Genomic DNA, 23,642 nt, shown 5'->3' on the forward strand with positions numbered 1-23,642 from the left:
ATTTTCTTTCTTTTTTTATTTTTTTGAGATGGAGGCAGATGTTATTTTCTTTTGATCTTCCAGAAAGTCAACAAGCAAAATGCCTTGAATATCTCATAAAACTGTTGCCATGACTTTTTCTCTTGACCGTGTGCCCCTCTTGGTAGCCACTGCTTTGATTGTGCTTTGTCTTCAGGATTGTACTGGTAAAGCCATGTTTCATCTGCTGTTACAATTGTTTCAAGAAATGCTTCAGGATCTTGATGCCAATTGTTTGAATTTTTCACTGAAAGCTCTTGTGTGCAGCTAATCTAAGCATAACAGTTTTGGCAACCATTGAGTGGAAAGTTTGTCCAACTTTGATTTTTTTTAGTCAGATTTGTGTAAGCTAAACCAACTGAGATGCATATAGTATTTGGCTATTGCTTCTGTTGTTAATTGTTGCTCTTCTTCAGTTAAGGCATGAATAAGATGAATTTTTTCCTCATAAATTGATGTGGATTATCTGCTGCCACGGGCCTCAATCTTCATAATCATCTCATCCCTTCTTAAAATGAGTTGAAAGCAGCTGATTGCTTAGGCATACTATCCCCATAAACTTTTTGTAAAGTATCAATAATTTCATCATTCTTGCACCATGCTTCACCATAAATTTGATATTTGTTCTTGCCTCAATGATAGCAGAATACATGTTGCTCTGGATGGGGACTCTTTTCAAATTGATGTCTTATCCAAATTAGCAGAAGTTTATTTTAGTGCCAAAGAAATCCACACAGTTTTTTCATAATATATACCATCCATGAACTTTTTGAAGATCCTTCATATAATCTCATTCCACTCTGTCCTGTGATGCTTCCACTGAGAAATCGATGATATTCTTATGGAAAGTCTCTGGATACACCACATTGCCTTTCTCCTGCTGCCCTTAAGATTTTTGTTTTTGGAAAGTTTGATTATAATGTGTCTTAGTGTGAATTTCTTTAGTTTCATCATGACTGTAGTCCTTTGAGCTTCTTAAATTTGGATATTTCCTTTTTCACATTTGGAAGGTTTTGGCTATTGTAGTTTGAAAAATATTCTGTCCCTCATTTCCTCTATATTCTTCTTCTGAAATTCCTATAATGCATTTATTGTTTCACTTCATGGTGTCCCATAAGTCCCTTAGGCTTTCTTCATTTTTCCTTTTCCTTTTTATTCCTCTGACTCAATAATTTCGAATGACCTGTCTTTGAGTTTGCTGATTCTTTCTCCTGCTTAATAAAGTCTGCTATTGATCCCCTATAGTAACTTTTTTTTTCAAATCAGTTACTGTATTCTTCAGCTTCAGAATTCCTGTTTGGTTATTTAGAATTCCTGTTTGGATCTTTACCGTTTCTATCTCTTAATTGATATTCTCATTTTATTCACAGTTTCCTTGTATATGTTTTCCTCCACTGAACTAATTTAAAATGTTCCTTTTAAACTATTTGTCAGATAATTCATAGATCTCCATTTCTTTTGGGTCAGTTTATGGAGACTTATTTTGTTCGTCTGATTGGGCCATATTTTCCCTGTTTCTTTGTATGCCTTATATTTTGTTGTAATTTTTGTATTTGAATAAACAGTCACTTCTTCCAGTCTTTACAGACTGGCTTTAGATGGAAAAAGACCTTCACCAATCAGGTCAGCTAGAGATTATGGCGGTCTCTCAAACCTTTTACAGAGATGATTTTTTTCTGAGCCTATGTGTGTAATTTCACAAACAGACTAGGTTTGCTGGTTTCTTTTTCAGGAGTCTATAGTCTCTTGCACCCTCTGGTGTCTGTCTGCAGTACTACGGGTATTTTGGTGCTGCCACCAACCGCTGAGCTCTCTTGTTCTCAGCAGCCCCCAGGCATCCAAAGTATGTCTGTCTATTCCTCATCAGTACTCCAAGTCAAGCAAGGCAGAAACCTGTCACTTGAGTAGTCTCAAAAAGCCAGAACACTGGACATAATTCCATTTTACTCTTTTTCTCCCAAGGGAGAAACCAGTCACTGGACCTTTCTTCCTCATCATTAGCTGTGGTGGCTTGGGGAAGGTGCTGACTCCAATGAAATGAAAACAGTTTTTCTTACCTGTTTCAAAACCGTGGTTCTTGGTTTTAAACTGGAGTTCTGTGACTTTATAACTGATTTCTGGCCTTCTCATACAGGCCTTATCGGACCATATATTGTTAAGTCAATGTTTCTGCAGGGGTAGAAGTCTGGTGCTTCCTATTCCTCCATCTTGCTGACTGCAGACAGGTTTATTTTTGTAATCTCATAAAGCATTCTCTACACCAAGAATTTACAGTAAGGAAGTTTCTTTGATTTAGAACAAACGTATAAAATATCTTAAGCATCCATTTCCACCTCTCCCTTTCTGAATTTTGTTTGCATTTAAAGTATATAAAGACATAGTACTAGACACACAATCTTATATACCATCTCACCTTCATCTCTGATTCCAGCAAGGCTACAGTAAAGAGTTCTGCATAGGTATCAACCCACTTTGGGGTAACAATGTCTCATCTCAATCTTACACTAAACATACTTCTTTATTCCTTCCCTAGGAGCTTGTTGGATACCTATGGGTGTACGTCTTAAGTGTATTAACCCAGAATCGCAGGAAACGCAGGCCCCAGAAGGCAACCCTTGACTCTCCTCAAGGAGGGAACAGAAGCTGACAAATGCCTCTCCTTTTAATCCCATAGGTGGACAATTTAGGGCCTCACCAGAAGTAGTAGTCATCCTCAGAAGTAACAAACTAAATAGTGCATCATTGTATTGGCTTTGCCTTTTTCTATTTGATTCTTCAATTCCCTCATTTCGCTTCTTGGTCTTGTGGGGTGGAGGTACGTGACCCAGGCTATGATGTACATTAATCAGGGCCTTACTCTATGTGATCTCCTTTTGTTTTCTATTAATAAATACAGATAGGTTTCCTCTCTTCCACTGGATTATATTCCTTTTAAAGGTAAAGGGCCTCATTTAATTCTGCAGTCCTATAATATGCACTCATGATTTTTGCCTAATCCATGCAACAATTTCCCATCGTAGATGGCCTCACTAGTCCCAAATGATTTAAAATGGAAAAAATAAACTTTCACAAGCTTGAAAGCTAATCATTTATGCAAAACTTTTAAAATTCAGATCCATTTTATAATGTTTTGTTGCTAAAGTCCAGTTTTTTGACTTGGTCAAATATGCTTTACTTAGATAATACATCTCAGACATTCATTTACTGATAGTAAATAAAAATTTTGAAGATAATCTTTCTGTGTAGGTAATAAGTGCCAACGTTTTAGTAAATTAAATATAGTCCCTGAAAGAAAAGCTCTATTAGCTCTTGATAATCATCATGCGTTTCATCTTTCTACCTCATTATAAAATAGTTTATATAAACCACAAAAATTACCTCCACCAATTTAAAATAACCATTTCATTAATCACATGATCTCTCTTCTCCAACAACATTTCCACCAAGCACAAAACACACAAATTTCTATTTCTTCTGTATGTAAATACTCATATATCATGAACTATCCATTAAAAAAGATATAAAATATCATTATCAAAATATGCCATTATCAACCAGTGTAGGCAGCTTCATTAACAACACTATAAACAAAAAATCATAATATGATAAAGGGACCAATTCAGAACGTAGATAATTCAATATCTAGTGGTCTTCTGTGCAGAATAAGAGAAATACTGTGTTAGTTCTCAATAATCAACAAGCAATTAAAACAAGTGTTAAAATACTTGAAATCTGGACAGATACAGATGTCTTTATTTTTTATTGAAATTTTACCCTAATGCACAACATTACATTTTCCTGCTCTGCAACTCTAGTGGTTTAGATGCTAGATATCAATCCTGGCACATGAAGCTTGATAACTGGACATATTAGCAGACGAAAAGGAAAATGTGACAAAAAAGATCCTATTTGAGGAAGCATAAAATCTGTTGTTTATCTAGTACAGTATGTTAACACCAACAAGTCTCAACTATGATTTACACTGTAATCTCTGCTCAATTACTGTAGAAAACCTTAAATTAGCTAAGATCTAGCCCACAGAATTCAGGGTGTTGCATATTTGACTGCCAAGATGTTAGAAAACAGAGTGTGGTTAGCTGTCTGACGAGCACTTGCCTCTCCAAAGCCAAGACACACTTCAACTATCCTCTTTCTACCACATTTCCCATTTGCTGTGAATGCTCAGGTGTGGTACAGATCAAGGCGAATCCCTATCAAAGATACTCATGTATGGAGAACTAACTCAGCTTCTAACACCACGTTCAAAGTACCATTGGGTTTGTATTGTTTGCTGTGCAGAAGATCTGGAATACTGGAACTGAAAGAGATTCTAAGGGGCATCTAATCCAAAACCCTGAGAGGTTGTCCAAGGTGGCCAAGTTGGTGGCAAGACTGGGTCATGAACTCAGGGCACCTGACTTCTAATCAACATTCTGTGGACAGAAGTGGTTGATTTCCCTCTAACTCAAAATAACTCAATGATAATCTTAGTGCAGTGAGCAAGCTAACATAAAAGGCTATTCTTATTTTTGAGAATTGATTATCTCTTATCTGAGATGCTCTGAAATCACATTTAAACAAGTATCTAGAGATGTATTATTCTAAGAACAAGATAATTCAATGTCTGCAATGAAATAAACTGAAATTATATTAATCTTGACAAATTTCAATTTATAAAACTAATCCAAATTAGATACAAATATAATTAACACTAACCTCACTTGAATTAAGTTTTGCATATCCTCATTCAAAACTCCACACTAATGTACTATCACTAGAAGTAAAACATTCTACATACTCCCTAGATTGAGAGTGAAGACAGATCATCTTGCTTATGGAGAACTGCTCTGCCTTACTTGGGTAAGGCAGAAGTGTTTGGCATTGCCTAAGGCAGAGCACGTGACTTTGCTTTAAAGCTCCATTCCAGGAGACCAATGCCAGGTCCGCTAGCCCAAAATGAAACAAACTTTTTAATCCAGATCCATCATGGGTCATTTATTCTATAAACACAGTCCAGATATTTTCACAGCTCTGGGCCAGATTCCACAGAGGAACAGAATACGAATTTGAAAAATACGAACTATTTACAGGGCACCAATTGTGTGACAGCCTTACAAATGTTATCATAACCCTACATGAGACATATTATTATTCTGTTTTGTAAAGGGAGAAACTGAGAAAACATAACCAAAGTTATTAGAAGGCAGAGCTTTGGAACACCTGCATTCTCACTGAGAATTCTAACCCAGCCCTGAGCCTGACACCAAGATCCTCTGCATTTCAGCAGGGCACTCAAGAAGCAATGTAGATGTATAGTATTATTTCTGAGGCCCTGTTCTGTTCCCTTGGTTTATATCTACAACCATCTGATCTTTGATAAACCTGACAAAAACAAGAAATGGGGAAAGGATTCCCTATTTAATAAATGGTGCTGGGAAAACTGGCTAGCCATATAGAGAAAGCTGAAACTGGATCCCTTCCTCATACCTTATACAAAAATTAATTCAAGACGGATTAGACTTAAATGTTAGACCTAAAACCGTAAAAACCCTAGAAGAAAACCTAGGCAATACCATCCAGGCCATAGGCATGGGCAAGGACTTCATGACTAAAACACCAAAAGCAATGGTAACAAAAGCCAAAATTGACAAATGGGATCTAATCAAAGAGCTTCTGCACAGCAAAAGAAACTACCATCAGAGTGAATAGGCAACCTACAGAATGGGAGAAAATTTTTACAATCTACCCATCTGACAAAGGCCTGATATCCAGAATCTACAAAGAACTTAAACAAATTTACAAGAAAAAAACAACCCCATCAAAAAGAGGGTGAAGGATATGAACAGACACTTCTCAAAAGAAGACATTTATGCAGCCAACAGACACATGAAAAAATGCTCATCATCACTTGCCATCAGAGAAATGCAAATAAAAACCACAATGAGATACCATCTCACACCAGTCAGAATGGCGATCATTAAAAAGTCAGGAAACAACAGGTGCTGGAGAGGATGTGGAGAAATAGGAAGATTTTTACACTGTTGCTGGGACTGTAAACTAGTTCAACCATTGCTGAAGACAGTGTGGCGATTCCTCAAGGATCTAGAGCTGGAAATACCATTTGATCCAGTCATCCCATTTCTGGGTATATACCTAAAGGATTATAAATCATGCTGCTATAAAGACACATGTACACGTATGTTTATTGCGGCACTATTCAAAATAGCAAAGACTTGGAACCAACCCAAATGTCCACCAATGACAGACTGGATTAAGAAAATGTGGCACATATACACCATGGAATACTATGCAGCCGTAAAAAGCATGAGTTCATGTCCTTTGTAGGACACGGATGAAGATGGAAACCATAATTCTCAGCAAACTATCGCAAGGACAGTAAAACAAACACTGCATGTTCTCACTCATAGGTGGGAATTGAACAATGAGAACATCTGGACACAGGGTGGGGAACATCACACACTGGGGCCTGTCACGGGGTGGGGGGAGAGGGCAGGGATAACATTAGGAGATACACCTAATGTAAATGACAAGTTAATGCATGCAGCACACCAACATGACACATATATACATATACAACAAACCTGCATGTTGTGTACATGTATGCTAGAACTTAAAGTATAATTTTTAAAAAAGAAGCAATGTAACCTATTGTGGAGGGTGATTTGTCATCCTAAACTCAGCTATGATACATCTCCACAAAATATAAAAGTATAGACCTTACAACAACCCTAAGAAGAAAACTGTATCTACTTGGAATTCCAAGAGGAAAGCAGAGCTCCAAATTTAAAATGTTTATAGCTTTTTTTTTCCCCTGTAAAATACAGATCCCAATGGGCATCTGTATCTCATGAGTTGTGGCTGAGATGACCACACAGGCATAAATCACCAAGGACAACGCCTCACACAAAGTAAGAGATCAATACAAATTGGCTGCTGCTTTTGCAATTACCATCAGTCTTCAGTACTCAGATTCCTCAAATTTCTTCCTCAGAATATAGTCACAAAGGAAAAAAAGCTATGTAATTACGTTCATTATAAGGTAGTTCATAACTATAAAAAATTTTTTTCAACCAAATTATTCAACCACAGAATTTTAATTCTGAAAACTGCTTAGAAATACAGAAAACATTTAAGAGATTAAAATGCTGAATACAAAGCAGTAAATACTATATGAGCAACTACACAAACTCTAATTCAAGGCAGAAAAATGAAAATTGTTGTTAGGATGGTGAGATTACTGATGATTATTTTTCTTTTAAAACCTTCCTCATATTGCTTTTAAAATTTCTACAATAAAAGTGTGTTTTAAATTATTTCATAATATATTACATAGGTATCTATTATGCCTAACTTAATGGGAGTCTGCAGGAAAACAATGCATTGTGAGCCTACTGTGCAATATGACAATATTGCCCTCTCCAAGAATATACAGATTTATGCTCCTCCCCCAAGTCCCTTACAACAAGCCACTATAAACGACATGCCAGTTATAAGTTACTTTCCCAGACTAAAATTCTTCAAGATGGTTTAATAATGTGGAAAAAGTACTAGCTTCAAGCGTAAAGGAAATCAAAAAAAGAAAAGAAATGATTCTTAACTTCAATGATTTCACCATCCTCTAACCACCTTGCAATGTTTCTCAAAGTGTGATCCTGGGACCATCTCCATTACGGCCACAGGATTCTTTTCAAAATGCCAATCCTGCCAACACCACTTTCAAACCTACAAAGCTGGAACCTGAGAGGGAAGCCCAGAGTCTACCCCCTCAAAAAAGGAAAAAAAAAAAAAAAAAACACTCCCCAGGGGATTTGCATGCCCACAACTTTTAAAAAATATTGATCCACAGACATGCTAAGCAGGTAAGATAAAATTCACTTAAATTTTTCAGTGAAAAAGGCAAAACAGAGATCTAACTCTACGTTGGTAATTCAACTGCTTTCTAATAACGGACTGTGGGAGCCGCAAGTATAAGGAGCAGATACCCTGCAGATTCGTTGTCTCTTCTGCCTAACCTGCAAAACTTCCCAGAAAATGATTTTGCAAAATTGATCAGGAACCTTAAAATTTCCACGTCCTTTGCTCCCCAAAATTTCACTAATAAGGTTTTTCCTACGAGAATAATCAAAAATGTGTAAAAGGTTTTTAGGCAGAAGTGGTTGGGGCAGTGGGCTAAATATTTATCATCTGCCATATCTTGAGTACCTGCTCCGCACCTGGCACTTGTGGATACAGTATTTCTAATCCTCACAACCTAGAAGATAGATACTTTCTATCTCCATTTTAGAGATGAGAAGCCTGGGCTAAATGAGTTATTAATTTGTCCCAGGCCACACGGCTAATAAATGATAGAATCAGGATCTGAATCCTGGGCAGTCTTGAGCAGAAACACTGGGCTGATTCCACTGTCTGGCCACCTAAAAATATTCTAGAATGTTGTAGTGTTTAAACAAAGTATACTACAACAAGAGAATTATACAGACATTTGAAACCATGTTCTTCACGAACCTTTAATGAAACAGAAAATACTTATGTTTCAACGCTAAGTGAAAAAGATAGGAGGTATGATCCCGGTGTAGAATTTTAGTCACAGAAGGGTAGGGCCAGTAACTCTTTTGGTTTCATCTGCATCTCCAAAGCTCAACACTGCACCTGACATATGGTACAAACTCAATATGCATGGCAAAAATAAATTATGTGTAGGCATATTTTCAAAAGACCAGGAAAAAAAAATCCTAAAATATCATCAGTGGTTATTGCTGGATTCTGGAGTTAAGGATGACTTTTGGTTTTTCTTTTTTACATATGTTTATACTTTCAAGTATTCTATATGGGTTTGAATTGCTTTTAAAATCAAGGGGGAAAAAACAGCAATGACTAATTTTCAAATCCTATGTTTAATCACCTTCCTATATAAGAGATACAGTTAAGCTCCAGATCAACTCAATATACAGACTAATATGTGGTTTATCATTTTCACTATAACAGGAAACCACCTGATACCTAGAAAGTGTTAAGTGTTATCTTTTTATATGTCAGCATCATAAATGGGAACATGACTTAATACTTTTTACAAATACAAACGCTTTCATCATCCACCGTTATTAGTAGCCTGACAGGTAGGAAAAGGATTTACAAATGTATAGCACCCACAATGTTTCTACAATGGTTTTGTGCTCTTTGGAGACTTCCCCAGATGGTAGTACAAGGATTAGACATTGAATTTGGTGGCTTTTGCAGCATAACAAGATTTTCCTGCCAAGATCATCCCTACACACCAAAACCACTATAAATTAGCATTAAAATTGGGCCTCATTCCTAGTAGTTTATTAAGTATTTCATATAAAGGAATATATATGGTCATTATTACCCTATGTACTTTTTTAAGTAAGAACTGTATCTTAAAATGAACTAAGAATGAGTCAACTGGTTTATTTTATTAGCTCACCATTTTAGACAATTTCAAAAGACAAAAACATGGTATGATGATTCTATCAAACTGTCTCCAAAACGATTCTGAACAAATTCTGGCTTTGTTGGCCAGATTATACCTAACATGGTATGATGATTCTATCAAACTGTCTCCAAAACGATTCTGAACAAATTCTGGCTTTGTTGGCCAGATTATACCTAAGTGACCCATCTGTGAAAAGCCAAAAGGGCGAGGCACGAACTACACTGAACCTGCCAACTCTGAAAGACATCTGACATACGTGGAAGGTAGGAGGAAGGAGGACAGAAAGGATATCTTAAGGTAATAAAAAGTGAAATCGGCATTTTTATTGTACCATGTAATTTTATATGGAAAAAAAATTGACATGGAGAAAACAATGGAGAATGTTTAGAGATAGTTTCAGTACTCAGTGGCCCTAGGTTCTGTTCATAAAAGGAGTAACAAGATGAGAAGAGCTTTAGATGATCAAAGTTGGTTTCCTCTTTGGTATTTAGGTTTATTTCTGGACTAGGCCAAGCAAGAAATTCTAGGGGGCCTCTCAGAACCTATTCTGGTTCAGGGGCTGCTTGATGAAAAAAAATATATAATTTAAAAAAAGAAAGAAAGAAATTCTACTGATATATAATGTTACTGAACAATATAAGTTCCTACGGATTATCAGCACAGTCCGAAGTGTCTGAAACAGGTACGCTTTGGCGTCAGTCACAATTTGCAATTTTGGGTCCCAATGCTCCTTCACTTTGCCCACTGTGAGGAAAATATGGGGTAAAATATTCAGCGTCCATTCTGATCCCCTTCTTCTTTGCCTACTTCCACTAGTGAGGCTGGAAAAAGAAGATACATTCCCATAGTCTCTTGCAGCAAAAGGTGGCCAAAGAAGTACAGATGGAAGTTCCAGGAGAGAGAATTCCTTGTCACATAAAAAGGAAAAATCTCTAAGAGAAAATAATTTTTGTTCTTCCGCCTTTTACCTGCATAAACTACAGACACACCTCAAGACACAGCCACAGCCGCAGTGCAAAAATAAGGCAAATAGTCACAGGCTGAAGATGTTGGAGGCAGGGAAGAGGGAAGACACTGGGCTCCTGATGTCCTTGAGCAGCTCTTGGAGCCTGGACTGCTTAGCCCCAGACTTCTCATTAGGTGAGAAAGACAAACCTCTGGCTTGTTTAAGCCACTCTGTGTCAGGTTTCCTGTTAGTCGCAGCCAAATACATTCTTACCTGTAAAAGTCATTGGTATAACAAACCTCTCTAGCTATGTATTCATCAATGATCAACTTCACCAAAACCCCCCAAGTCTTCATAGAGATAACATTGACTGAGAGTGTTTGCTTCATGCCCGTGAGCGTGAGGTTTTACTGCCCCTCTCAGGGCATCCTCACAGAACTGTACAAGAAGCGAAGTGAGGATCTCCTCAATCCAAGTTAGTCTGAAAGCAGCTCCTGGGCTCTTTACTGCCAAGCTATACAACCTCTGATGTGTTTTTTCACTTAACCTATAAAGCAATTTTAATTTCAACTATGCTCTCTGGCTCAAGTAAATTGTTGTAACAAACTTTTCTAATTTTTTGAGGAAGACTTTCACTAAAACACATCAAACACACCCCCATACACACACGCAAAGGATTCACATGCAATTAGAAGAAAAAAGAAAAAAAGACTTGGCAAGCATTTGCTTTCTAGTGTTTTGAAATCTTGATCCATCACGTGAGACAGTACTGCTGCATCTGAACTGATGTTTATTAAGCACCATGAACCTGGCACTGAGCTAAGCATTTTACATACATTCTCACACTCAGTGTTCACAATACCCCCATAAAGTGGGACTATTATTATCCCCATTTTACAGGTGAACTAATGAAACATGTTAACCCAGGCAGAGTATTTGAAAAAGCTTCTTTCTACACACCAATGAATGACTCAAATTCAGAGCAACTTACAACTAGAAGAGAGATTAACTGATTTTGCTGCTAGTCTTTAGTAAACCATACTAGAAGTGAATGGCTCAGGACCAAAGAATGAAAAACACTCAAAGCAAGAACAATTTACAACTAAAAAGGGTGAAAAGCCCTCATCCTGAGCAAAATCTAGAATTCCACACTCATGTCTAGTGGAGCTTTACTTAATGTTTACCCACCCACCTTTACAAGTATACTCAACACATGGCAAGCTGCCAGGAAGGCCAATAATAATATTTAGATAGCTGTGCCTGCTCATTAATCATAAGATAATTTAAGACCAAACTAAAGTTTCCAATATACTTGATTTTCATGATCAATATAAGAATGTGCATTTTATACATAGTGATTTACAGTGAATATTGTTATGAGTTTATTCAGCATTTCCTATGTTGCCAGCACTGGGATGGCTTACATACACCTTTTTCCTCTTCATTGTCAAAACTACCTCAGGAGGTAAGTACTACCATTAACTGCCCCATTTGAGAAATGAGGTAGCAAGTGATAGATTCTCCCAAGCTCCCTATTAAAATGTAGCATCAAGATTCAAATCTAGATTTGGCCCAGAGCCCTGTGCTCTTAATCTCTAAGCTCATAAACTTATTTGATTTGTTTTTGCTGTTTATTAGCCTTGATCAAGCATTAGCTAGAAAACTCTGTTTATTTAAGCTTTACTCTATATCTTCACTTTCAGTACTCCCCCATTTTCATACATTTTTGGCTTCATATTTCTTTCCACTCTCATGAAAAAAAATCTAAATTATTATCTGTTCATCAAATCATTTTAAAAATCCACTAAAGTTTGCTGAATTAAAGAGATAACATAGTTGCTGCTCCTACTGTTAATCAGTGATGTACAGCAACCTCTGTTTTAGTGGCTAACTCTGCTACTCAACCAAGCAGTAGCAAATGACTCCAGTTCTGCCTATCATTGCAAAAATGCAACATGGTTCTTAAAGTCTTTGGCAGCAGTTATCATAAAACCCCACCAGATGTCAATCTCCTTTCATGAAAATAGGCCATTCCTCCCCACTATAGGTCTCCCTTTTTAACACTCACTACTTTCTCTATTGAAAGAAGGGATTCCCAAACTTTGAAAATGTGGGAGTTTGTTTTTTTTTAATACTTTGAAGTGCTATGTTATATGTGGGAATTTTAATTTTATAGTACACATACATGTTTTACAAAGAAAATACTTTTAAAAGAAAAGTATTAATATAGGAACCCTGTGATTGCCTCAGTACTCTGGCAAACAACAAGACTGTATCTCTGATTCTCTTGACTCAGTTATTTCCAACTTTCTCCCAGACTTTTTGCTATAACACTCTCCTCCCTTCCCTCCCTGATAATTCACATTTGAGTTAATGTGAGTTATGATACGTAACTCATAACTTTAACTAAAATTTAATTGACTTAAATAAATCAATACTATTATTTCACATGATGCACGAAATTTACATTTGAAGATCAGTAATAAAGAAATTATACAAGGATTTTCTTTATCATTAAAAATGCTGTCTATGATATTCATTCCAAGGCTTGCAACACCCATCAAAAACCTAAACTTGAAAATAAATTTCCATTTGTAAAACTGTAAACTAATAAAACTGATCATCTTCATCTACAGCAAAAAGATCAGATACTCTGCATGGTTGTTTCGAAGTAGTTATTAGACCCCAACCCACCAGTAAAAAAACAAGAAAAAACAGTGATATTTCCCTACATTATTGGCCTGGTGGTTTTCATCTGTAACAATTCTTTTAAGTTTCAATGATCATCTGAGAACGGTATTTCATTTATTTGACTACTACCCTATTGCCCATATATTAACCTCACCGAATTTTTGGTCCATTGCGTAGAAGAATTTCTCTACTAATAAAAATACAACTCATTAAAGATTAACTTGCCCCCAGGACAGTCTCTCTGGAAACAAATTCCAAGCATTACAATCACCAAATTGCACTCTGAATACTTAAAGGCAGATAATCTTATTTATCCTGATTTAAATTGGAAACCTGTACCCATTTTAAGTCAATTATAAGTACAAAAATAGCACAACCAAATTCACAATAATTGAAAACTCAAATATAGACTTTACTTACTTGGCACTTTTCAAATAAAAAGCTTTCCACCCAAGAATATCTAACAATACTAGAATGCTTATTGACTTGACAGACTTACCTCTTTAGTTTCTATTTTACTTCTGCAATTATGAACTTGCAAAATTATTTTGTTTCCCAACTATTTACTGAGTATATACTATATTTCATACACTCACTCTAGTAGGCACTGGAAATCCTTTTAATCCATGATACAATATCTATTATTAATAACAGATATTTATTAAGTTCTTATCATTGACCAAACACTGTGGGCAAACGTTAGCTTTTTTAGGCATCATCTCTTTTGATTCTCCCAAAACCGTAAGAGAAAAGGTCCTAGTATCAGCTCCATTCTACAGATGGGCAAACTGAAGGCAGAGAGAGGCCCAGCAACTTTCCTAAGATCCTACAGGGTTTTGACCCCAGGTATTGGTGATCCCAGTGCTCACACTTGCGTTTTGGTCAACAACTAATCACATATACTACAATGGTCCCGTAAGATTATAATGAAGCTGAAAAATTCCTATCGCCTAGTGATGTCACAGCCATAGTAACATAATACATTACCTTTTCAATGTTTAGATATATTTAGATACACAAATACTATTGTGCCACAACTGTCTACAGTATTGGGTACAGTAACATGCCTTGTAGCCTAGTAACATTATTTGTAGCCTAGGCGCAATAGACTATACCATACAGCCTAGGTAGTAGGTGTAACAGGCTACACAATCTAGGTTTGTGTAACTACACTCCATGATGTTTGCACAATGAAAATGCCTAAGGACACATTTCTAAGAATATACCCCAGTCGTAGTCGTTAAGCAATGCATGACTGTATATCGGTTGTTTAAGAGATGTTAAGACTTTCTGAAAAAGAAGCTTTATTACTGCAAAGAAATTTCAGACCTTCTCAGGTCGTAATATTACATCTGTTAATACAAAAGGGCCTTCAAATTTTCAAAAAGTCTCATCAAAATTTCATTTTATTCAAAGTGAAAATGAGTTAATTCAAAAAAGGAAATCCACTTATAAAGCTCAGATTATACACTTGAACTTCCCAGAAGCTGACATCACTGTCCTTACTTGTTTGTGCGCAGGTGAAACAGATCATTCTTTCATATCACTCCAAATTCATGTAGAAAACTGAAAGCTGGTTGATAAAAGGATGAGTATGTGCTACTATCAGTTCATTCCAAACGATCTCACAATATACGCCTCACATAAATTTAATATTTGTCTTATAATCATAAAGAAACTAGACAAATAGAACCACAGAACAGACAAAATAACTAAAATGAGTTGTTGAAATGCAACTGGGGCTTTAATTTCCAAATCTGTCTTATAACAGTCTTACTTGAAGAGTTTATCACAGAAGTAACTCTCCTCAAAAGTTACATAATTTGAGAAAAAAAGAGAGGGAAGGGGAGAGACAAAGACATGACACACATTAGGGATGTTTATCAATAAAAATAAGCAACAAGGGAGGAAAGCCTGTAGCACATCCAAAAAACGCCTGCCAAACACTCTTGCTATTTGTTTCCACCAAGTTATTGTTTTGGAAAACATGTTGTTCTCTCTTAAAATAACCTGCTTAATTGTTCTAAAAAGCCACTGCATCTCCACCGAGGGCTAAATCGTTCCCAGACTGCGATGCATTGACTGATAAAGTAAGTTATGCATAAAACCACAAAGAAAGTTTGAAAGCTCCAAACTCTCCCGTGATAAAAGAACACTAGCTACTGAATGCATCTTCACCAGCGCCCTAAGTGAGACTAATGCCTGGTACTATACACGTATTTTAAGAATAACAGTCATTCAAACTAACTCATTTCTCTCTTTGGATGTGGGAAATGAGCCACATCGGTGGCTACAGGTAGGCTAGTAATTATCGGTTTTAAGAAAGGTCAAAATGACCTTGGACGTTTTGACGTTCACTCCAATACTCGCATTATAAATCAGAATCTGTTTTCGGTCCAGTATGGTTGAAGATTTTCTGCCTGGGAAAGTCCCAAAGAAATTAAAGAGTTAAAAATAATTCTAAGTTGTGAAAGACAAAGTCAGACACCCATAGCATCGGAAGATTTTTATGGACTGAATGTAACTCAAGATGTGTTTTAAAAGCCTGTCAAGAGATGAACACTGTCCTCAAACACAGGAGCACTGCCTCCACACTCCCCTCGCTTTAGCTGCTCAACCCCATCCTGGCCCTCCTTGACCACAGGGGTGGGGGCGGGAGCTCCTGTCTTAAGCCTTGACATCTGCAGAGTGTTTCCCAATAGCGAGACAAGGCCCCTCAGCTGGAGGAAGTGGATACTGACAAGGGGAGCGAGTGAAACAGACTGCGAGAGACAGAACTCGAGGCTGCCAGGGCATGAGGAGGGTCACGCATACTCTGTGCGGCCTGAGTGGTCCGGATGGCACAGCCCAGGTATCCGGGCTAAAGTTGGCATCTCCAAAGTCCAGAATGCAACTTGGGCGCGCCAGTACAAACTCGGCCTTCGGCTTTTCTGAAGCCGGTCAAGTTCGCACAGGGCCCCCAGCGCCTGGAAACCTGAGAGGCGTGGACGGGTGGGCAGTCCCGCGAAGTCTCCAGTCCCTGGGTGTCCTCCGGCTCCGCGGGGCAGCGGGCCTGGAGCTAAACCGGCCGTAGGCTGGAGTAGCTGGCGCCGGGACGCGCGGTGGGGATGTCGGAGAAGGAGTTGGACGCTCAGTCGGGGAGTCCGAGAACACGGGGGATGCCTACCTTGTAACATGGCCTCAAGTTTCTTCCTGTCCACGCGGAAGCGCTCCTCGCTCCACTCCGGGCTGTGCAGGGTCGCCCCGGCGACCAAGTCGTCCTCTGAGCCGGGCATTGGGGAGTCAGTGCTGCGCTCGCTGTTGGAGCCGGGGTCCGACTGCGCCGCCAGGTAGCCGGGCTCTCCCTGGGCGAGCCATGGTGGGCGCGGCGGCGCTCCGGGCTCCCGCTGCTGCCGCGCTCTGCCTATCGCCGCCCGCCCTCCCGCTCGCCGGCCGGGCTCAACTGGCTCCGCAGCAGCCTGCGGCCTAGCTCGTCCCTGCCAACCGCCGACGCCATGTCAGACCGCCACTCCGCCGCCGCCAACTGGAGCCCCGCGCATCCCAGCCCGCGCCGCCCACCCGAGCGCCCGCTGCCCGGGTCGCGGCCCGGTCCGGTCCAGGGACTGCCGCCGCCCCCCGGCCAGCAACGCCCTCGCCGCGGCAATGCGAGCGCGCGCGCCTCCAGCCGCCTTCCATTCCAGGCTCGGCGCCCGCCTCCCCCGCCGCCCCTGCAGCCGCGCGCTCATTGGCCGGGCGGGCCCACGGGGAGCCGCGGCGGGCGGGCGGCCTCTGGCGCTCACACACTTGGGCGCACACACACACCACGTACACACTGCCACTTTCTGCACTTACACGTATAAATCTTTTCCGTACATGCACTTTCATAGCTCCTCAAATACACACACACTTCTGAATGCACATGGAGTGTCCACGTAATTCCTGTCTACACACACACATCACACACTTTTTCTGCACTTACACATACAAATCTCTTACCCCTACATACTCTCATAATCCTCCTCCAAACACACAGACACAGACACGCCAAGTTCAAGCACAGCCGAGTCCTGAACGCACACTAAGCGCATACACAATTGCGCTGTTTACATACATGCCCTACCCCCTGAAACTCACAGCCCCAATTGGTTCCACAAGCTTAAACGTGAAGAAGAGGAAAAAGAAGGCTTGGAGAAGAAATCATGCCCGTCTTTCACAGGCATCGCCATGGACGTGGCTCGCATGTAGTTCATACCTCCAGGAAGGGTTCAAACCCAAACACGTCCTCTCCTCCCAGCAAAGTGGCCCTCTGCACGAGAGGTGGACAAGAGGCTTACTCTTTTTATTCTGAGAGTGGGAATTTTTTTTTTCTTGAATGGAGTGAGGAAGGAATTATTTTCTCTGTGATTCTCAAGGAATGGACTCAGCAGACTTTTTTTTTTTTTTCTAAAAAAGGATTCATACCACTTTTTTTTTTTTTTTTTTTTTTTTTTTTTTTTTTTTTTTTTTTTTTTTTAATGGAGAAAAGGGGCTTGGAGATTGCGATGTTGGTGAGCTGGATCCAGCCGGCATGTGGGCAGGGCTGTCTTGTCAGGGACTGAGGGCTTTTCTCTGTTTTCAAGGTCAGTATCTGACAGATGACGGCCAGTAACCTCTGAGCCACACTGCCCAGAGCCAGCCCACCCACGGCCTCTGTCAGGCTTGGATACGAAGCGCGGGGGAAGAGGAGACTCGCTCGTACTGGGTGTGCCCTTGGAACTCTGCTTTCCCAGTTCACACAGATTCATAGCCTATTATTTTATCACCCAAAGCACAAAGACTTGCGGAGAGGAACGATGGGGGTAGCAGTTTGTCACTGCGCCACAGAGGGAGGCTTCCTGGCTCACATGTAGGAAGAGCCGTATCACTGGCACAGGCCTGTGAATAATCATGGAATATGTTGAAGGTAAATCAAAATTCTTTCAGGTTCAGCTGCCTAATTAACAAGAATTGACCCTGTGACGAGTACAGATGAGGAAACTGAGACCGTGGGAAATAAAGTAACTTGACTAAGGTGGTCTAGCAGCATATAATACAGTCAGGAATCGGACCCAGGTCTGTGGGTCTTTATACAAAGTCTTACCTTTTTGAGCAGAGACCGCCTCCTGCCCAGAGTCACCTCCTGAAGAACTGAGAGCATCTGCACACTTAACTGCTCTGATTCACTACCATGTGTTCCTTTTATAAATTTGTTAATTACTGTTAATTTCTATCCAAGGCACTAGTTTCAGCACCAAAAGGGTTTATCTAGGAGCATTCCCACTGTCTTCCATCAGGGACGTTTACTGTGTTTTTCTATCAACAAATATTTATTGGCACCCTCCTATGTGCTTGGCACTGTTAAGCCCAAGGAATAGTGAGCAAAGACAGACACATCCCTATACTCCTTCCTGGAGCTGAAATTCTAATGAGAAGGAATATTGACCAAAAAAAAAAAAATCACAAATATAAAATCATGCCTGCAGCAAGCATTACAAACAAGAGACTCAAGATACGAGAAAACCTATAATAGAGTAATTGGATTCAATCAGAGAGGTCAGTGAAGAAGGCTTCTCAGAAACAGTGACTCTAGCTCAGAATAGACATTGGAAGAGCAATTAACTAGGCAAAGGAGGGAAGAGCCATCCCTGCAAATGACCATCTGATCATAGTAACATCCCTGAAGGTAGAATTACAATTATCCTCATTTTAGAGTTGAGGAAACTGAGGCACAAAAGGTAAAATGACTTGCTCAAGGTTGTACAACTAAGTTGAAGAATCAGAATTTGAACCCAGGCAGTCTCTTGAAAATTAGGCTTCAGGTGCTTTATGCTTAGCCAATAAGTCATATTGGCTCTCAAGATTAGCACAAGTAAAGACCCTGTAGCAGAAGGAGGCAGTATGCATTCCTCCGTTGGATGAACTAAAAGAAGGCCAGCATAGTTGGTACAAGGAAACAAGGAATTAGGACTCACTGGGGCAGGAGCTATAAGTAAGAGGGGGTATATGTAAGCAGCATAGGTCAAATTAAGGAGTGTTTGTCTTTATCCTTAGAATAAAAGGAAATCATATAGAGGCTGTAAGTAAAGAAAGATGTGCTTAGATTTGCATTTTAAGAAGTTGACTATGGCTGTAGTGTGGAGAACAGACTGAGGGACAAGGATAGATAGAAGCAGTTGGACCAATTAAGAGACTATAGAGGAAGTTTAGATAATAAATGCTGCTAGCTTACATAGTTGGCGAAGATGAGAGACATGAGAGGATTTGAGAAATATTTCAACAGTAAGTATCACCAAGTAGATTGGTGATGAATTAGAAATAGTGTGATGGGAAGAGAAATGTTGAGAATATCTCTAGGGTTCTGGCTAACACAATAAGAGAGAGATAGGTGTCATTAACTGAAACAGGGAATACTGAAAGAAAATCACAATGGAGGAAAGCTCATGAAGTTGAATCTGGCATTCTGAGTTTGGATGTTGAGACCTCCAAGAAGAGATGTCGTGTTAGCAGTTGAATAGGTCTGGAATTCAGCGAAGGAATCTTGGCTAGAGATTAAAATGTGTTATTTGTTTATAGGTAATAATTCTAGCCACCTGCCTGGGTCAGATTGTCTAGGGAAAATGAAGAGAGTTAGAAGAAAAGGGAACCAAAGAACGTGACTTTTTAAAGTTCTGACAGTGGTCAAGTAGGGGACAGTGTAATATGAAAGGATATAGAAGCAGCAGTGAAAGAAGAATGAAGAAACAAATAAAACTGTGTCATGTAAACTCTGGAAAAAGACTATTACAAAAAGGAAAGTGTTATCATCTTTGTATACTAAGGGAAGTCAACATTTTTTATGAGGTTGCTGGGGCCTTAGCAAGAAAGCCGTCATGGAGAGGTTGAGGAGTGGGTATAGCTAATGAAATGAGAAGTAACAATAACTCTTTGGAAAAGGTTTGGCTGAGAAAGGGAGGAAGGAGCAATAGCTGAAGGATAAAGTGGGCAAAGAGAGCCTGTTTATTGCTCATTGGTGGTTTGGTAGTTTGGTTGGTTAGATGGTTGATTCAATGGTTTGCCAATTTTAAGCATGTTTAAAAGTGACTGGAAAAGACTCAGGTGGCAGAAATTGAGTATTCGACAAGAAGGAGAAGAACTAATATTATCAGGTTTTGAGAGCATGAACAGAATAGATTACAAGAGATAATAAGAGAACAAACAGCTATTCAGAAAGTAAACAACAACATGGGTACAAATATAGGTCAGTTTGTAGGTTGCATTTTTACAACAGGAAGGAATTCCCATATGATGGCTTGTATTTTCCCAAAAGAGTAAAAGTCAAGGTTATCTATGAAGAGTAGGAGGGAGAGAGAGCAGTCATAGGTTTGAAGAGAGTAGAGAGATTTGGTTTGGTTTTGGTAGTTGAGAGGTTTTTACATAGCCTTTGCATCTGTAAAAGGATGAGTTGGCACTGATGAGAGGTCAGTTGATGTTGGTAATCATAACTTTATAAAATTATAATGATAATCATAAATTTATAATTTGTCCTATGACTTTCTCCAATAGTACTCAGCTTCTTGAATGCAGGCACAGAAAAAACATAGGATTCCTGCCAAATGGATGCAGCATCAAGAGCCAAATGGCAATGCAGCAATGCCCAATGGAAAATAATTTCCATGGTAGAAGTTTATACCCCGCAAAACTGTCAACCAAACATAAGGCTAAAATTCATTCTCAAAAAAAAAAAAAAAAAAAAAAAACTTTTATTTATTTATGCCCTGTCTGAGGTAGCTACTGAAGATTGCTTGTCACCAAAACAAGATTAAATCAAGATAAAGAGAAAATGTAGAATATAGAAAACAAACAAGCTAGCACATGATAGAGGCAAAAGAGTTCCTCAAGAGGATAATGAAAAGAGATCTCAAATTGGAGTAGGTCAGAAAACTCAGGGTTGAGATTTCTTCTAGATTAAATGGAATTCTTCAAATACAAGAACACAGTCAGAGGATATTGAGACAGCTCATGAAGACTTTGTGGTTAAATTAGTGATCAGTTCATAGAAAACTGTGGCACCAAAAAAAAGACAATTATTAACTCCAAGTATAGCAAAACATGCAGAAAAATTCAGGATAATCAGAGTATGCAACGTGGCTGAGCTGTAACTAGCATTTGTCTAGTTGTAATGTAAACCATGCATATTGATCTAACCTAAATTATGACATATCTAGATTAGGAATTTGAGGGATTGGGAAATGTTCCTGTGTGTAGTGGAGGCTTTGTGTAAGGGGAGGAAGTGGTGAAAAAAAATGAACCTCATCTGCTTTAAGGAAACATCAATAGATAATAGCTAAAACGTTTCAAAAATTAGGAGGAAGCAATGTAAGCATATTACTTGGAGACATAGAGGCAAAAGTAATATCAAGCTAAACGTTTTGGAAGTCATTGCTGTGGAAAATGGGAAATGGGGGGAAGGTACACAGTACTTCTGGCTTTTATACAAGTCTTCTAGAACAATTTGATGGGTGTATAACTTTAATTTTGGCAACACAAATGAATTAATACATGCTTATTACACCATTATTGATAATGATAAATATCATTATCATTAATGAATAACCATTAAATAGCAGAACCTTGAATTCATGACTTCTGAGTCAGATGCTCTTTCTACAAAAATTAAACCAGAATTAGAACATTTACCAATCTTTTGTTTTGTAGAGCATATATATATGTTTGTCTTTATCTTTCCACTTCATTCAAGAAAAGAATACTTTTCAATCCATTCGAAGTCTAGGAACAGATCAGAAGCCAAGTAATCAATTGTATAGATTTTCTTTAATGGAGTAAAGCTCTCAAACAAAAAAATCACTGAGAAAATTTAAATAACTAAGATCACAGCAAATCTTCAAGTTCACAGAATATGAAAACCCAGAAGAGATTTTTGGCAAAACAAGATTAGTTATCTGACATCTACCTTAGATGTCTAACCTTAATCAGTGGTCGTCTGACAGAAAAACTCCTCAGGATACACTTCAAAGCAAGATGGTTTGCTGTTCTTTCCCAAGCACTCTTCATTTTCCTGAATTCGTTTCTTCTAAGTCCACCTATAAAAATATTGATCCTGAACTTTTGTATTTTTGTAATAGTTTCAGAAGCTTATATTAAAACTGCTTTTCTATTTGAATTTAAAACCTTAGCATTACAATTATGTTTGAAAAAATCTCAACATATGTCCAGATATTAATCAATTAAATGGCCTACAAAGGTCTTAGCAGGCCCATTTGTCTCTCCCATCTCCTCTTTTAGCATTTCATACTTCAGCAGTTCCTAACTATTTGTAATTTCTGGTCTAGTCCTGCTTTTTCATCTTGAACTCTTTGCACACAGTATTCCTCCAGCTTGGAATATTCTCTCTCATTTTGTTCCCCTAGCCTTCAAACACCCAGCCACCAGGCTGATTTAGGTTGTCTAGATCTTTTGTCTCCAGTGAATATTGTACTTATTTCTGTTAAAGCAATTATCTTTACATTTATTATCTCTGTCATTATCATCATTCTCATCATTATCATCATCATCATTCTATATCTGATGTCCAAGTTCCTGAAGGCAGGAAGCATAGCTTTTCATTTCTGTGCCTCTAGCATCCAGCAGTTGCCTAGTATATGCTGACAAGCTTTTAACTGTGCACCTGGAAATAATAGAAATTAATTTGTGATACGTTATAATTGGGATGATTAGATAACCATATACTAACTTAGTTGAGGAAGAGCAGAAAAAGAAGAGTTAAAATTCCAATATTATAATTAAAAGCAGCTGATACATAAGAACATTTTCTCCTCAGTTTGCAGCTGAGGAAACAGGCCCGGAGAAATGAGACAAATTGATTAGAGTGCCACATTACTTGAAATAAACTTTGAATCATCAACATTGAATCTGCAGTTATTGGTCCAGTTCCTTGACTTACACAGATCAGGAAACTGAGACCCAAAGACCTAAATAAAAAATAAAATCTTGCAAATATAAGCTTAAAATTTATGTAAAAGCTGATATTCAGCACAGTATCATCCACAGAAACAATTCATTTCATCTCAACTTTATTTTTTTTTCATTTTAACTTTTAACTGAAAGTTTTTGGGCGGAAATCTACATAGCCATGATATGATGCAGTATGTTTTGGCTATCACTTTACTCTTAAGTGAATACTCTAAAATCATATAAATAAATTTTCCCTGCAATGTCAAGTTAAAACAGAAGCGAAGTATAAAATATTCTGTTTTAACGACTTTGGAGTTTGTTCTCGGAGAAGGCTTATTTGAAATAAGCATAAGTCAAATTAATAAAGGAAGGTGAACCTACCATGTGTAATTCAAACATTTCTTCAGACTAATAATAAGGACTAACACTTATTGAGCATTTATAATTTGCTGGACACTGTGAGTTGTCTCATTTGCTTGTCACCACAATCTTTTGAAGTTGGTACAACTCTTGTCTCCATTTTAGAGAAGAAAAGAGCTACAGCCTTGAGAGGATAACTTGCCT

The 23,642-nt window shown here is 38.5% G+C and overlaps 1 protein-coding gene across 1 annotated transcript in view; it reads right to left on the reverse strand.

Moving 5' to 3' along the window:
- Positions 1 to 16,994, reverse strand: part of BICC1 (BicC family RNA binding protein 1) — a 328,432-nt gene extending 311,438 nt beyond the window's left edge. The window contains exons 1-2 of the mRNA XM_017889898.1: positions 16,689 to 16,994; positions 16,297 to 16,606 (exon numbers count right to left, since the gene is read on the reverse strand). Coding sequence (XP_017745387.1) covers positions 16,297 to 16,606; positions 16,689 to 16,994 — 616 coding nt within the window. The remainder of the gene's footprint in view (positions 1 to 16,296; positions 16,607 to 16,688) is intronic.
- Positions 16,995 to 23,642: the final 6,648 nt, after the last annotated feature.

Source organism: Rhinopithecus bieti, unplaced genomic scaffold (genome assembly GCF_001698545.2).
Source record: "Rhinopithecus bieti isolate Rb0 unplaced genomic scaffold, ASM169854v2 scaffold_18620, whole genome shotgun sequence".
In the NCBI taxonomy this organism is placed as follows: Eukaryota; Metazoa; Chordata; class Mammalia; order Primates; family Cercopithecidae; genus Rhinopithecus; species Rhinopithecus bieti.